Genomic DNA, 16,219 nt, shown 5'->3' with positions numbered 1-16,219 from the left:
AAAGTGCTTCAGAAAGTCTTTTCTCTACAGCTACTCTTACACCTCTTGCCCCTAAAAAGCAGCTTACTGCAGATATGCAGTTACAAGTGCAGTGTGATCCTGGAGGCTATCAGAAATAAGAAGAAATGTTTTGGAAGTGCATTTACCAGCCAGAGAAGCAACAAAGCAGATGGTTTGATGTGTCCAAAGTGGGTCAGTGCAAGGCGATGGGAATGCTGCTTCCCTTCTCCATCAGCTTTTGACCTAATTGCTCAAGCTCAGAACATCTCAGACACTTATTGAAGATTTCCCTTGTTTTCTGTGACCACGTGGCACCACATCCTACAGGGATGGCTCATCACCAGCTTTGTAATGAGATAACCACAGGGAACCCAGGGTGATAAATTTATGGCACTAGGAAATGGCTTTACCTCACAGGACAAACTGTTTTGCTGCCAGAATTGGGAAGGGAGATAAACTACTTTCTCCTGTCTGAAACAAAAGGTTTTATCACCTTCCAAATTAGCAGCTATGGGGGAAAAGGCAACCAAAAGGGACAGAATCTGGAAGGGTTTAGAGCCTCTGATACTGGACTGTTAAAGGCTGCCATTTCATTAACCTCTCAGCTCGTGTAATCACAACCACATATTCAGATTTTGCTTCTGATTTCATTTCCTAGTCTGTTTTCTTATCCTGTGATCTATGGATGAGTATCGTATTTGCCTATTGGCAGAAGAAGTTTGGAGCAGGGAGCGGTATATATGTCAGTGGTTTTCTTATGCAGACGTTTTATGGACTAAATAATGCTGGCAGTTACTGTTTTCTTCCCCCGCAAGAGAACATATAATTTATTCCTGTCTTATTACATTGGAAGAAATACAGCACAAAAGAAAAAGGGAAGAAAACCACCAAAAAAGGATATGAAGATATAATCCCTTCTAGCCAAAAAAATACCAACTCTATGACCAACTCCTTGTGTGTGGGGAAATTCAGCTTCTAGATTATTTTGATAAACTTTGTTACAATCAGTTTCACACAAAACCCAGCCGCTTGTTTAATCTTAACTGCTTGCAGAAATGTCACCCAGTAAGGACACTGAGGTTATTGGGTTTTCTTCCTTTCAAAAAAAAGAGAGTTTGTTTATTTTCCTTCTGTTATTTGGTTTCCCTCTGTAGATTTATAAGGGCTCTGCCACCAACAGCCTTGTATTTGCTCATGAGCTGGCTGTGTGGTTTGTCTGCTTGCAAGAGCAGGAGCATCCGCAGTGGGAGGCAGCTGCGCGGGCAGGCATGGGGTGCAGATGGAGCCTGCATCCAACCCCAGCCATGCTCCCTGCACTGGCAGCATGGATGTGCCAGAACAGCCTCAAAGTAGAAGGGAGTCATAACGTAGTACCAGTCCATTCCAGGAAAATGCCATCACTGAAAAGAAGCCAAATTTGCGCTATCTACAGGATGAAATCAAAAGCCTCCCACTGGCCTGTGAGTCACTGTGGTCCTCTTTCAGCAGCTCACACAAACAGGATTTTGGTGGCAGTCACTGAGGTTTCACAGAGCTGCTGTGCCTGTGGCAGTTGCTGGCCATGTGCTGCATCTCCTGTGCAAACTTAAGACCAGCAACATCCAGCTGCAAGAGGTGCCATGCGTGCCCCTTTTATAGCTGTTGTCCAGCATCCATCCCCTGCTTGCCCTCGCAGTGTGTTTGTGTGCAGTTTGCTCCAAGGGCAGGAGTAGATCTGCTGCTCACACCTCTTCCCAATGTGCTGCACTGTCTGTCTCATAGCAATGGGGGGGCTGCAGTCACACAAAGCTGCTGCTGTGTGAACCTCTCCAGTACCAGGACTCCTCCGTTGAGAGCATAACAAGGTTGCAGAGCTCAGCCACTGGCACTGCTGATAGCCGTGATTAGAGCCAGGGATGAAACCCTGTTTGCTGACCATCTGCATGGTGCTATTGTGTTATCCCACATGGCAGGCAATGCCTCTAACCCTCCTTTTTCATCTGTTCCCTCCTCAGGCAAGATCCTGTTCCGGAGGAGCCATGTCCGAGATGTAGCTGTGAAGAGGCTGAAGCCCATCGATGAGTACTGCAGGGTAAGAGCTCTGGGGGAGCATCTTGCACCCCATCAGCACTGGGCTTTCCCTTATGGATACTTCTGAGAGCTTCATCTGTGTCGAGTCCATCATAAGGAATGATGGTCTTTCCCAGACACCACCAAAACTAAGAGAGCGGGTGAAAACAGGCCATTGTTTGCTCCCAGGGTCCTCGTGGCATCTTCCCCTGCAAACTTCATGCCTCATTTAGTCACTAAGACTGTAAGTCTCATCTGCCCTAAATTAGTTCTACATCAGCCTTGATGAATGTAGGAGTTGATCAGGCAGAGAGGCACAACTAAGATGGTGCTTTCTTCTGTTCCCTGCCTCTGTGTCTCCCAGTGCTGCATGAGGAGCAGTGCAGGCTGGCTCAGCCCTGTAGGGACTGGTGGCTTCCAGGAGTGTTTCTCCTGGTGAGTGAAAGCCTGGAGATTTACTTCAGGACCAAGAAGCACAGCCGTGCTGAGAAGGTTAGGTCACCTAATCTTCCCTTTCTAGTTTGGAGTTTATGATTTGACAAGAATGCTCTGACAGTAGATTAAAAGTAATTTCTGAGCAAGGCAGATACCCTTTTTTGTAAAGGCATCGAACGCGTCAGTCAGCGCATAATTCAAACCCCAGACTTCCTCTCTTATTTCCCATGGGTTTTTCTTTCCGTTTTTAGAAAGCCAGAGGAGCAGGTGGAGGGGAAAAAAATACATTCCCAAGAACTTCTCCAGTCAGACATTCGCTCACCCCAAATTGGGAGCAGATCGCCCAAGTGCCCGAGGCGTGCTGGGGCAGCGGGGCGGGGGGGCAGGGGGGTGAAACCCATGCCATCTGCACCCCCCAGGCGAGGAAGCTGTGATTAAAGTCTTATCTCATGAGATCAGGCTTTCTTGTGCGACAATTAACGCACTGTCTTCCTGCCTGCGGCTCAGCGTCCCTCTCTCAAATATGCGGGGTCTCACTGTGTCCCCAGCCGCCCTCCTGCAGACAGGAACTGCCGGCGACGCGCAGTGAGGGCTGATGTCAGGGTTCACCCAGCAGATGCGTGGTGGAGAATGCGGTGACTTGTGTGTGGGGCAGCTCCTTCTCTGGAACCCCATTGTCTGCACCACAGACAGACCCGACCCGACCCTGCCAGGCCCACTGGCGCCCCACCGGTCACTACCAAGGGGTATGTTGTGGTGTCGGTGCTGGCACGTTTGTTGACACCGTGGCACTGTGATTGCCACCCCCCTCCTCGCTTCCTTTTTTCTCTTCTGGAGAAGTCTGGCTCTGTTCATAGAATGGTAGAATGGCTTCACTGTGCTTCAGATGGGTCGGGGCAGACCTGCTGCTGCTGCCCAGCTCAGAGAGATGGCTGGGTGCTTCCCCAAAGCTAAGCTGTTTACTTAACCTATTTATTAATAGGCACTGCTTTTCTGAGCATAGACCCAGCCACCTTGGGTTAGCCCTGTTTTCCCCAGCACAGTGTTTCCTGTCTCAAGCAGTAGCAGCAGAAAATTATCACAGCTTCCAGTGAATTCTGTCTTATAAGTTTCTTGTGCCTGATACAGTGCTTTTTTATTTCATGTGCAGTTTACTGTGATTTGTCTTTAGTTTGCCTTTGTACGTCACTGCAGAAGATCATAGAGTTTTAGAATGGTTTGGGCTGGAAAGGACCTTAAGATCATCTAGTTCCAAGCCTCCTGCCATGGGCAGGGACGCTTCCCACTAGACCAGGTTGCTCAAGGCCCTGTCCAATATTGCCTTGAACACTGACAGGACTGTTTAAATCTGGATGGCACTGGAGACTGAGGCTTGTAGTCATGGAAAAGTTTGACCAGGCATTGCATCTTATGTCTGAGTGCTTTGAGAGGGCTACATCCTCTGTTGTGTCTTTCTGCATGGAGTGCCAGGTCTTTAAGGAAAAAGGCCCTGGCTAATTCATCCGTCCCCCTGGGATTATCTTGATGTAGTGCGTATGAACATGGTTGTGTCTGAGTAGCCTGGGCTGCAGGTAGGTGAGTGTTCGGCTGGTCCTGGGCAGCAAAGTACTGCCAAGGTTTTTTTCCATTCCCTTCATTTGACTCCAAACCCATGCCTAGACATTAACGGTGTCCGCTGTGGATGGTAGGCAAGCTTGTACCCCTCTTCAATCACAGAATCATAGAATAGTTAGGGTTGGAAAGGACCTTAAGATCATCCAGTTCCAACCCCCCTGCCATGGGCAGGGACACCTCACACTAAACCATGTCACCCAAGGCTCTGTCCAACCTGGCCTTGAACACTGCCAGGGATGGAGCATTCACAACCTCCCTGGGCAACCCATTCCAGTGCCTCAGCACCCTCACAGTAAAGAACTTCCTCCCTATATCCAATCTAAACTTCCTCAGTTTAAGTTTGAACCCATTACTCCTTGTCCTATCACTGCAATCCAATAACAGTATAGAAGTAGTTATGATGTCCTGCCTGTCATCAGATCCAGTTATGGGCTGATTTCTTCACCTTCTGCTACAGCTTCCTTCTAATTACAGAGAGTAAATGAAGATGGTAGCTGGTAATGCCATTGTCTGACATGGGAAGTTCCCAGTCATTCTTAAATCCCATAGCATACAGTTGGCAACCTGTGTAAATAGTAAACAGAGGGAGCTGAAAGTTGCAGCTCATGCCTCTTCCAAGTCTGCATATTTTATTAGAGTAACATTTTCTTTTGAAGTTTTATGGTTCATCCAATTTGCATTTATTCAAAGAATAATTGTCCTGTGCTATTGCTATTCCAAACCTGGCCCAGGATATGAAAGTCCACAAGACTGAGAATAATTATGTGAATCAGGCACTGGACTTCAAAGGTACAATAAATGTACCTTGTAGAAGGAGAGCTTCTTGGTGCTGTGAAGTCAGTGGTAGATCTGTTACAGACCTTCAGCAGGGACAGGATTTCATCTCTGGAGCTTAGCAGAGGCTTAAAATTGCTTTCTTGCTACCTTCACGGAAAGTCACCACTTAGAGGGATTCTGGGAACATGGCCTTTGTAACCTTACTGTAATCTTCCCATCCCAGATGCAGTTAACCAGGAATGACAGCAAGCTGTGAATTGGGTGGTGACTGAACCAGAGTGGCCTCACTTCGCCAGCCTGAGCCAGATACAGGCTCTCTCTCCATTCAGCTGTTAACTACAGAGGGAATCTGGGTGACTTGCTAACTTGTGACCCAATGCTAACTTTTGGAATGCTGAAGTGCAGTGCAGTGAATCCCCTCTTGGTGTAAAAGGGATTTTAAATTTCTTTCGGCTTATCAAATAATATTACTTATTACCATTTCCCACTTTGTAGCAGCCACTTTTGCATGTGCTTGTCTTGAGAGTGGGATCACTCTGAAAACGTTATCTGTTTTCTGTATTTCTTCCTCTGGCCAGTGGATGTTTTGACCCTTTAGGGAATTGTATAGAACTGTAGAGCGAGAGCATAACTTTGACAAGTTCAGTCCTGTTTCTACAACAGAAGGGTGCAAAGCTCATGTCCCATGCTAGTTCTAAAGTGAGTAGGCAGGCAACATGCTTGATTTTGAAAAATTTAGGGAATTACGCTGGAATGATGTGGGTGAAGTTGATGGAGAAAATGTGACGTGGGATAATAGAATGGATACATGAGACAATAGACCTCTGTCCGCTGGAATCTGTGAGGAAGCAGAGGGGGGAGGCAGGTTCAGATGCAAAGCTCAGAGTAATTTTTTTTTGTCAGATGAAGGTTCTCCATCTATTTCACCTGCCTTGGAAAGACAAAGCACAGATGGGCCCTGGCAAATAGCGGTGCAAATGCTCGACCATTTGTTGTTTAGTTTTTGCAGGCTGTCTCTGACAGAGCGCGGTGATTTGCACTGCTGAGGAGCAGGTCTGACTTCTGCTGTTTGTGGTGTTGGCTCCTGCACCGGCCACAGAAGCAGTGACAGGCAGAGAGTTTGTGGTGATGCTTGGCAGTAAAGGGAGGTCTGCAGAATGTTCTTTATCAGGGCCATGAGCCCTCTGGACCTTACAGTATGGGCCTCCAAACTCCTCACACATGGGCGATTCTTCATTGCGTTGTACCAGCTTAGAGAAATGCCATCGCAGAGGTAGTCAGGCCAGTGTTTTTCTTCTGGCCTCAAGAAACTTTGAAGTTGCAATGAAAAACAGAGGAGTGGGGGACAGAGGGGAAGATTTCCAGGACTTTTCCCATCTGTAAACATGAAAGTGCAGTCTGGGTGCTCTTAGCAGTAACCTGAGTGAGTTACCAAACAAACTTGTGTTTTGCCAGTAAATGTGTGCTGCCCACTGGAGTTGGTATCTCTGAATGATTTTCCTCTTAGCTGTAGGCTTGGAATTAGTTTAGTGTGACTTAAGGTCTTCTGGGCTCATTGGGCCTGGTTTTCTGAATTTGTTTAGGGTTTTTTGCCAATGTAAAAGAAAGAGCAGTTTCATAGCCTGCCCTTGCCAGGGGCATTTTATTTATTAAGCTTTTGACTTCTCAAGCACACCTCTGGTGTGTGTTTGTCCAGTATATATTGTCCTGTATTCAAGAAAGACCTCTCATGTCAGTGGTTCACAAAACCACTGCACTGCCCTTACACAGCCCTCTGGGAAGACTCAGGCCAGCATTTGCAGACTTGCATCTTTGTGTGCATTGGTCCTAATTGAAGGAAGCATCTTTGTGCATGGAAGTTCTTAAGATGTGAAGCCCCACTGTCATGAACACCTGTATTGGTGACATGCCTCCGTGCTGTCCTGACTGGAGGTGGCTTTAATTAGAAACTGATGGGATTTCCTATAGTGACCCTGGACTACCCAAATGCACATCACCTAAATAAAAATTCGAGGAGCAAGTCACATCAGTGCCAGGAAATACTGATCACTTTTATTAATGTTCACAACTTGAGAGACCATGCTTCAAAACCATAATTAGCTCCCTCTTGGTTTCTTAGCCCTGCCTCTCTTTCAGGTTTTAATTCTTGAACCCATCAAGACAGATGCACAGATGTTTCTCTCTATCCATTGTAAAACTGAGCTAGTGTTGATTGAAGATGGAGTAATAGTCCTGGTCAAGAATGAACGAGTTGAAGTGGAAGACTTTCAAACTTTAGGTTTTTAATCTACATTTCAGAATCCTGATGCATTTAGACCAGCTGCAGTAATGAGACTTAATTATTTGCAACACCCTTCTCAGCACCTGGAGTAGAGCCGTGCTTTCCATTCCCTTATGGTCCTTCCATTTCAAAGCCCTTCTGCGTCCCACTTATTTCCGAAGCTCTGCAGCCTCTTTCCTCCTCCTGTCATTACTTATTCCTATATCTCCCCACTTCTTTTCCATTCTGAGTCACCACCATGCACTTGTCACCTCTCTGACTGTCAATGTTTGCCATCCAACCTCCACACTTCAGGTGCTATGAGTTCAAGCCTAGAGTTACTTGAGGCTCACAACAGAACAGGAAAGTGTTTCCACATAGGTGAAACAATTTATTTCTCTGTTCTCAGAAATTAACTACTTTAATTGCACCTTCCCTCTTGCTGGACTCATGACCATTCCCAAACATCTGGCACTAATCATGATTAATGTTAATGAAAGCAATAAACAACTGAGAACAGGATATTTCATGTGAAAAGTCAGGGAGTCATAACCATGCAGTACTATCAGCTGGCTCTGGGTATTAGTGTGCAGAGCTGGGATTAACCCCACTCCACATTAGTGATTTAAAAGCTATGAATCTAAACTGCCTCAACAGGCTGTGGGGAGACACAATCAATGATTCACCCCATCCAGAGCTAGACGTCCATGGTGGGGTAGACTAAGCACCCCCTGAAGGTGCTGATCTTTCTCTAGCAATTATACAAGTTGATAGACAAGTGTGACCAGTCTCTCATTTTAGACACATATAGGTCAATGGGATGAATAGTATTCCGTGTGTATACACACGCATGCCTACATACACGCTGTATATCACAGAATGTTTAGGGACGGAAGGGACCTCTGGAGATCATCCAGTCCAACCCCCAGTGTCAAGACAGGGCCACCTAGAGCAGGTTACACAGGAACACATCCAGGCAGGTTTTGAATATCTCCAGACAACCAGAATGTCTCCACAACCCCCCTGGTCAGCCTCTTCCAGTGCTCTGCCACCCTCAATGTAAAGAAGTTCATCCTTATGTTGAGGTGAAACTTCCCATGTTTTAGTTTACGGCCATTGCATCTTGTCCTGTCACTGGGCACCACTGAAGAGAGGCTGGAACCATCCTCCTGGCACCCACCTTTGAGATATTTGTATGCACTGATGCAATCCCCATCTCAGTCTTCTTTTCTCTGGACTAAATAGGCCCAGCTCCTACAGTCTCTCCTCATAAGAGAGATGCTCCAGACCCCTGACCATCCTCTGCTGGACCCTCTCCAGTAGCTCCTCGTCTTTCTTGTATTGTGGAGCCCAGAACTGAACACAGATCTCTACATATACATGTCTGTGCATCTGTTTTTTATAAATGTATCTGCATAGATGCAGCACACAGCACTCGGTGCATCGTTGCAAGTGCTTGCGTGGTTTTACACCCATGTGCGTGTATTCCATGAAGCCTTTGAGCTGAGCTGTAATATAGTGCATGGAACTGTTTCCAGTTCATGTAAACTTAAGCAATGGGTGCTCTGTTTGTTTCAAGAGGTGTGTGTGGCATGCAGCAGCCTGCCTGAGGATGAGCTGGCACTGTGTGAGGAGCCAGCCGGCCATGCCCAGCACCAAGGGCTGCCTGCTTGTGCGCTGCCTGACATTCAAGCTTTTCAATAGCCTTTTGAATCATCCACTCTGTGAGACTGTCTGAAACCTCTCATATAGAGAGACGGACATCGTTGCAGGCTGAAATGACACATAAAAGCCTATCTCCTAGGGAGCGTGTCAGGTCTGAGCAGTGCACATCCGCCTTTGCATGCTGAATGAGGAAAACATGCTATTACTGATAGTACTTGACAGTTGTGCAAGGCTGAATTCTGCTCACTGGCACTTTTTATCTCTCACCTTTCCCGTGCAAATTCCTTGCTGTCTCTGGATGCTTGCCGTTTGTAACTGTGTGCATTTACCTCTGGTTTCCACAGCCCAGGAAGAATGTCATTTCCCTGTCCTTTCTGCCCTCTTACCATCAGTTTCCCTCTTTTTCTTCAACCTTCTTTCCTTGACCCTGCAGTCTCTCCTTCAGGCTGATGCAGCTCTGCCCTGGACCGTCTTGCTGGAAATGCCAGAAGTGTGTGTTTTCCCCTTTCAGAGTGTCAGCAGTGTCCCTCCTCTCCTCTCAATGCACTTTTTGTTTGCTTGCTGGAATCGCATTGGACTTGGCTTGCTCCTGGGTGGATGTTGTGTGTTGGCTGAAGAGACATTTGTTTCTCAAAACAGCATTGCTGCTCCCTGCCACTGTCCAAAATCAATAGACTGGCTCTGCCTGGTTTTACACCCCCGTTTGCACTCTCTTCTCCTTTTTTTCACTGTTTTTTATCCCTTTTTAGGGTTTTGTTCTTTAACAAAAACAAATTAAAGACTTTACACCTGAGCCTCCCCAAAAAACATGCAATGGCAAGTTACTACCTGGTGGATTTCATTCCACCTCTGCGCACAGGGCTGAAAATTGCAGCACTTTGGGAGGTGATTCAGAAGCTGGAGAGCCAGTCCTGCCCCAGGGTGGGAAGGTGGATAGTTGGGTGTGGAAATGACTTTGGCTGATTTTGATCCCCTGCCTGCAAAAGCCTGGAGTCACCGAGGTGCTTTTCAGTTATCCCCCTTTGGCCCAGCAGAACCACAGTGCTCCTGGAGATTTCCAGGCAGCAGGGCAATGATTCAGGCAGGTTTGGATTTCCTAAAGCTTCCCTTTAGTTAGAAACACAAATCTCCAGGGTAGCTGGGTAGTATTTGTGTTCCTCCATCACTGAAAACCCACTCTATACTCCAGTTCAGTATTGACATCTGTAGCCTGGTTTTTGGGAAGGGTGAATACCTCTGACCTGTGGGGAAGTGGTGACTCTCTGAGAAGGCGTCTGATGTCCAGGACCCCCTGTGATAGGTATAACTTGGGTATTTGTGTTTTTCTGGTAATGATACGTATCATTTGCAGTGCTTGCTCTTGCCCCATTTGACTGCACAAGTTCAAGCCCTTTGAGATTTCAAAACACACTGTAGATATTAAATATCTGAGCCTCATAACCTTTCTACAGATTAGGTAAGTGTTATTGCTCAGCATTGTAAATGGGTGACTGAAGATATACCCCTGCTGAATTTGACAGAAAGAGGTTAAGTAGCCTGCCTGAACAGAGAAGGGTGTTAGTAATAGAGCCATCACTAAATCTCAGCCCCATCCACTGTTGGTTAGACAACATTGCTTCTCTATGTCTGTCTCCTGCTTGAGACACACATGAATAAAACATGCTGTAATGTTGTCTATGTCCTTGTTTTACTGTGCTGGTGAGGCATTTCTCTTTCAACATGCTGTGATTGTTGCTATTCCTGGGTGGTTCTTGACTTCCCAGTGTTAGTCCTAATTTGCCAGCTGCATTTATGCACGAGGAATAAGGACAGAGAGCTCACACCTTTCTTATGCTTTCAGGCAAGATTGAGTAGGTATCAGTGGCAACCAGGGCATTCTTCATTCAAATTAGAGCACTTGAGTTTTCCAACTCTTATGTTTCATCCTCTGTTAGTGCAGCAAGCAGTAGTGTTCTGTACACATGCCCCAGCACTTGGGCACACTGAGTTGTTGCCCAGCTTCTGCATCTCATGCTGCTTCCTTATTGCGAGGTACGTTTTTCGGCTCTATAGTGCATTTCCATGTGACCAAAGGCCAGGGCCTCATTCTTCATACACCTGCTGATATTAAATGGATCTTCCTCCTGTTATAACATCCCTCAGACAGGGAAAGAGAGCTGTATGTGTGGAAGCACTTGGCTTCGATTTTCAGGCCACCTCAAAAAAGACCCCATCATCAAATACTGGACACGTGCAGTTTCAGAGGAGGAATTTTTAATTTTTCAGCTCTTTTCCTTCACATCCCCAAGCAGGAATGGTCTAGGAAACAAAGCTGGCCACTTCTAAAGCGCGGTTAAAAACAGCCGTGAGGGTAGCCAGCTGCCCGTTCCTGCCTTCATGCTTTGGCTGGACTTTCTGGTGTGTCTGACCAAGATCAGTCAGATGTCTCCTGGGTTAGTATAACCAGTTCACCCTAATGTACGTACATTTAGCTCTGGTTTCTCATCTATCTTTCAATTACCAGAAGAGCCAGACAATCTCATTTTGTCAAACAGGTTTACAGCACCTCTGAGAAGCTTGGTCTATATTTAAACTGTGGCCTATTTTCAATGTAACTTAGCACAGGAGAAGGTGAATTCCAACCTCTTTTCCTCTCCTACTGATCATTTCTGGAGGCAATCTCATGTCTTATCTCCTTGGGCTGGGGACAGCTCTGTCTTCTGTCGGCACCAGCTTTAGAATCTGATCAGCAATTTCATAGCACATTTCTACCTTGTGTGCTTGTCTCACTGTTTTGAAGTCTTGCTTTCCAGTATGCTTCAGCATAATGTAGTTGCTTCCCAAATTGTACTTATTGCTGAATGCAGCAAGTGCTGCATACCTGTGCCTAGCAGAGTACATGGACACTGTTAGCCAAGATGTGCTGTAAAATTGTCTTCAGACAGAAGACAAAAGTGCCCTTTCTGTGATTTTGGTGGTGTTTGGTTTCTTTTTCTTTCAGACATTTAACGAAACTTCCTTTCCTGTTAGCTTCAGAGCAAATTGTTGTTTGATTTGGGAATGTTTGGATTTTTTTAACAAACGCCACTTTTTGTGCTGACATTGCTTAACAGAAAGATTTATGGAGCACATTAACCTGCTGTATTAGTTGGTGTTGAGTCTGTGGGTTTTCATTGCTTGAATTTGTGTGCACTGACATAAAGCTTGTAAGCTCTAACCATGTTGTTTGAGGTATTGTTCAAACACATGGCACGGAGACTGTGCCAGCCACAGAGCACTTATCTACTCATTGTTACGGTTGTACACAGGTAGACCAAAATCTCCTCTTGTGCACATGGCAAAAAATTTACACTACCTGACTCTAAGAACCAATCCTTGTCTCAATTCATTTCATCCAACTTGACATTTGCAGCTGAGACATGCTATTTCCGTTCTTCTCAAGTAAGCAGCCAGATGTGATGCTTCCCTTTTGTATTCCTTTGCCCCCGTCAGGACTGTTTTGCCTCCTCTTTCTTGGTAGTTTAGATGTTTGAGGCCATGTTTTGAACTTGACAGCTCTAAGTGGTTCTCTCTCCTGGTTATATTTTGCAGGCACTGGTCCGTCTTCCTCCTCACATTTCACAGTGTGATGAAGTCTTCAGGTTCTTCGAGGCTCGACCAGAAGACCTTAACCCTCCAAAAGAGTAAGTGCTGTGATGGATTCCCAGTGCTGTTCAGTTCATTTTGACAAGCTGAAAAGAAAAGGTCATTTGTTTTTATTACTGCTGTAGGTGTGGGAACAGATTTTGTAGCTTTCAAGCAGTACCTAGAAAATGCCCAGCAATTACATACAACTGTGTTGGGTGTGTGGAGGACAGGGGAGTCAAGCAACCCTCAGCCATCCTCCACCCACCTTTGCATTGTTTCTTGCTGATGGTTCTAATGGGGGAACCTCCCCTGGCTTGTGGGTTTTACCTGATAATTATCACCAAAGAGTCATTTAGTTCTCAAAAGCATTGGCTCAGCAGCAGGGGGAAATCCTGCCAGTAAGCACTTGGCTCATAATTACCAGCTGCTTCTTTAAATGCACTCCTGCCCAGAGATACTTAGTTATCTGAAGGGAGCAAGATCGTGGTCCAGATCCAAGACTGTACCTGGAGAGCCTGTTCTTCCTCAGCAGGAAGCCAAGAAAAGGCTGGGAGAAGAGTTCCCATTGAACACGAAACAGAATCGTAGCCTTTACCTTGGAGCAGACAGACTGATTCATGCTGATGCAGTCAGGGTTCAGAGGACTAATTTAGCCAGGGCAGGCGTTGGCAGGAGGGTATTTACAAGCAACTGTGTTGCCTCGCCTGATATTTCCTTTTCTCCGTCATAGAAAACAGGATATATTTTATTGTGCTCCACAGTAAGAGTTTGACTTGGTCCCATTGTGTTTTGTCCCATTCTGCTGCTTTGTTGCACAATTTGAAACTTGATTACAGGCTGTGTTACCGTAATTTGCTTTCTCCAGTGTTGGCAGAGCCCATTGAGCAAAGGGAAATGGATGTAAACCTTTTGGGGTTTGGCCACTTCACTGCACACAAACCTGTAGTTAGCGGAAAGACCTGTATTGGCTTCAGCTTTCTGTTCCTGTGCTGGTGGAGAGGAGAGGACCTTGCTGTTTGACTTCCCAAACTTTGCCTTTTGCACATACATGATTTCATACAAGGGGATGTATTAGCATTTGTGCTAAAGAAAACACTGCTAGTATAGCTGAGAGCGAAGTCTTTTGGGTTTGGTGGATTGGGTTTTTTTTGAATGAAAAGCAGATTTTGAATCAAAGGTCAGGGAAAAAAAGCTGTTTTTTATTGTGTAGCCAGCCTTGTTTTAGAAAAATGCCAAAGTAAATACAGTTGTATGTTCATTGTTAAACACATACTGCAAAGTTCAAAACCATTGCAGCAGCATATGGCTACACCTGCTGACTATTACAGTTTCCATTTAGGGTCTGTAAGAAGGTCTGCAAATGTTGCTTGATCCCACAACACCCCTGTGATGCAAGGAGTTGTTCCCTTGTGCCAGGTAGAAGCAGGCACTCAGAAGAGGCCTGAGGTCCTCAGGTTTATGGAAGAGCTCCCCTGGAGGATCTCAAGTGGACATTGCAAGTCTGCTTTAAATGCTGGTTTAGATTCCTATTTGATTTCTGTATTGATATGGACCCTATGGCATTACATCTGAGTAAAATCAGAGTCAGGACTGGACATCTGCAAGGCAGGGAAGGGGAACCAAGGCACATCCCTAGGCTGGCACTGGCCATTATGGCTTTCTTTCACTTTACTCTCCTACAAGTCATTGGGGGCCTTTTGTTGAGCTCCCTGTTCAACAACCTTGCAGCAACTTTCAAGTTACCCATTTGTTCCTCCTCGCCCCGGAAAAACAAAAAAGACTAAATGTGCTAAGCACAAGCCTTGCATCTTATTCCAACCTAGTAATAAGTGTGATTTATTTCCCTGGAAAATGTAGAACAATAACCTGATTAAATCTCACTTCACTAATGTCTGCAAGACATTAATCTAGAAGGGTTTAAACAAATCTTACCTCGTCTTCTGTAAGCAAACAGATCTTAGGGAAGGTGTCTAAGGTTTCTGCTGGAAGCATTTCACAAAAGATGTATTGTTGAAACTGAAGATTAGTCTCTGCAAAAAGGTGATGTAGATGCCAACAGAAACATCTTAGTGTTTTTCTTCTGTGAACTGAGGGGGAAGGGAGGAGATCTGGGGGCTCACTGCATCACTGCGTAGGGTCTGGGGAAAGGACACCTCCAGGGCGATTCTCAGCCTCAGCAGTCACTGCAGGAAGGAGTATGATCAGCCAGAGAAATCCCCAGTTTATTCCTTCATTTTGCTACTCTGCCAGGCCCCTGCAGAAGCAGTGAGCTAGTGGTGCCCAAGCCCTGTGCGTTCAGTCTTTCCTGGACCTCATGGTCCATCTCACTGGGAGGGGTAGGAGTGTAGCCTGGAACAACATCCAGACTAGCCTAATTATTGTATCTATTTCTTCAGCTGCTTCTTTTAGCCCTAAGTGGGGAGTTGGCTACCATATATTGATATATCAGAATAGACATGACATTCAGTTGGTTAGGTTAAAGCAAGGGACTCAGCCACTGAGGGATGGCAGAATGGAGTCGCTTGTGCTCCTTGTCTTCTCTCTGTGCACAATGCGATGGTCTTTAGTTTCATGATCACCTGCTCTGTTTTTCTGCAGCAGCTCAGCCTCTTAAGACAAAGCCTGACCTAGAGTTTAATTAACTAATTTTCAGGAGGCATTAATTAACTAATTCCGTGGGCATTTGGGTTGTTGAGCCGAGAGAGTCCATTGAGTTATTGCATGTCTGCAGAGCACTGACTGAGCACGTGCTCCCAGCCAGAAAAACATGGAAGCTTAAACTCTGAGGGAGGAGACATGAAGTCTGGTTTACCTTGCAGCGGATCTGCAGAGAGGTATCCATGCCCTTAATGGCTGAGCCATGACTCACAAGGATGCACTTGCAGTAATTCAGGTGCGAAGCTGTGCCCTTCACTTCTGGTCCTATTGTCCTAAAGAAACCAACATTTTCCTGTAGTCCCTTAGGCACTTTTACAGATGTGTTCCCAGCTTCTTCCTTATAACTCTTCATCTGCCCTAGTCTGTTTCTGTGTACCGTCCTCTCTGGGTTATGCTGTGTTTGGCTTGCAGGCTGCTCCCTACAGGGTCATTTCCTACTGCTGCTGTGCTCCTATTGCCTGCAGTGCTGAGCAGCATGCAGTCCAGCTGTAATAAAAGCTGGGCTTTCCCAACATGGTTATAATCCAGCCAATTTGTTTGGTTGGATTCTCAGCTTAGGTTTTCTGTTTCCTGTTTTGGTGATGGTCCAAGCTTTCGAGTCCTGTGACAATTGGCAGAAGGTATTCCTTTCAGCTCCATTAAGCCTCTTCTGGGTACAGCAGTTTACAGGCAGATAGCTGGAGAGATGTCTCCAGAAATCACAGTGTTTGAACTAGCTGATGGTCTCCTCTGAGTCTGCTTCTGCTAGTAGAGCTAGCTCCAGGTCAGACAGCTTCCAGCAGCAGGTTTCCTTCATGCTGAATTAGAGGACTATAGCGGGACACAAAATCCCACTGTGGGATAGCCTGGGATGTCTCTCGGACCATTTCACATGCTGAAATCATGGCCTTTGCAACGTGTTGGGAGCACTGATGGACAAGGCAGGGCTTGGAGCTCCGGTGCCAGTGTTCCCAGGGCAGCTGCTTCTGCTGCTCTTGCTGCGCTCAGCTGATTAGCTGCAGAAAAATCAAGTTTCAAGCCATCAACTCTGGTACAGGAGGAGCACTTTTCAACTGCTCAGCTTGGTAATATGTAGAATTTTAGCATTTGAGCAAATGCCTGTATATATATAAGCAAATGGCTGGGCTTATGTCATTTACCATGCCCATTTAAAGA

The 16,219-nt window shown here is 46.0% G+C and overlaps 1 protein-coding gene across 3 annotated transcripts in view; it reads left to right on the top strand.

Annotated features, from left to right (window-relative positions):
* Positions 1-16,219, top strand: part of SH3PXD2A (SH3 and PX domains 2A) — a 261,573-nt gene that overhangs the window by 102,835 nt on the left and 142,519 nt on the right. For all 3 annotated transcript variants that reach the window (XM_062601872.1, XM_062601873.1, XM_062601871.1), the window contains exons 4-5: positions 1,995-2,071; positions 12,371-12,462. In XM_062601872.1, coding sequence (XP_062457856.1) covers positions 1,995-2,071; positions 12,371-12,462 — 169 coding nt within the window. The remainder of the gene's footprint in view (positions 1-1,994; positions 2,072-12,370; positions 12,463-16,219) is intronic.

Source organism: Pezoporus occidentalis, unplaced genomic scaffold (assembly GCF_034315485.1).
Source record: "Pezoporus occidentalis ecotype Australia unplaced genomic scaffold, CSIRO_AGI_Poc_V1 ctg73, whole genome shotgun sequence".
Classification (NCBI taxonomy): domain Eukaryota; kingdom Metazoa; phylum Chordata; class Aves; order Psittaciformes; family Psittacidae; genus Pezoporus; species Pezoporus occidentalis.
Note: the sequence above shows the minus strand (reverse complement) of the source record. Positions and strands in the feature narration are given on the sequence as shown.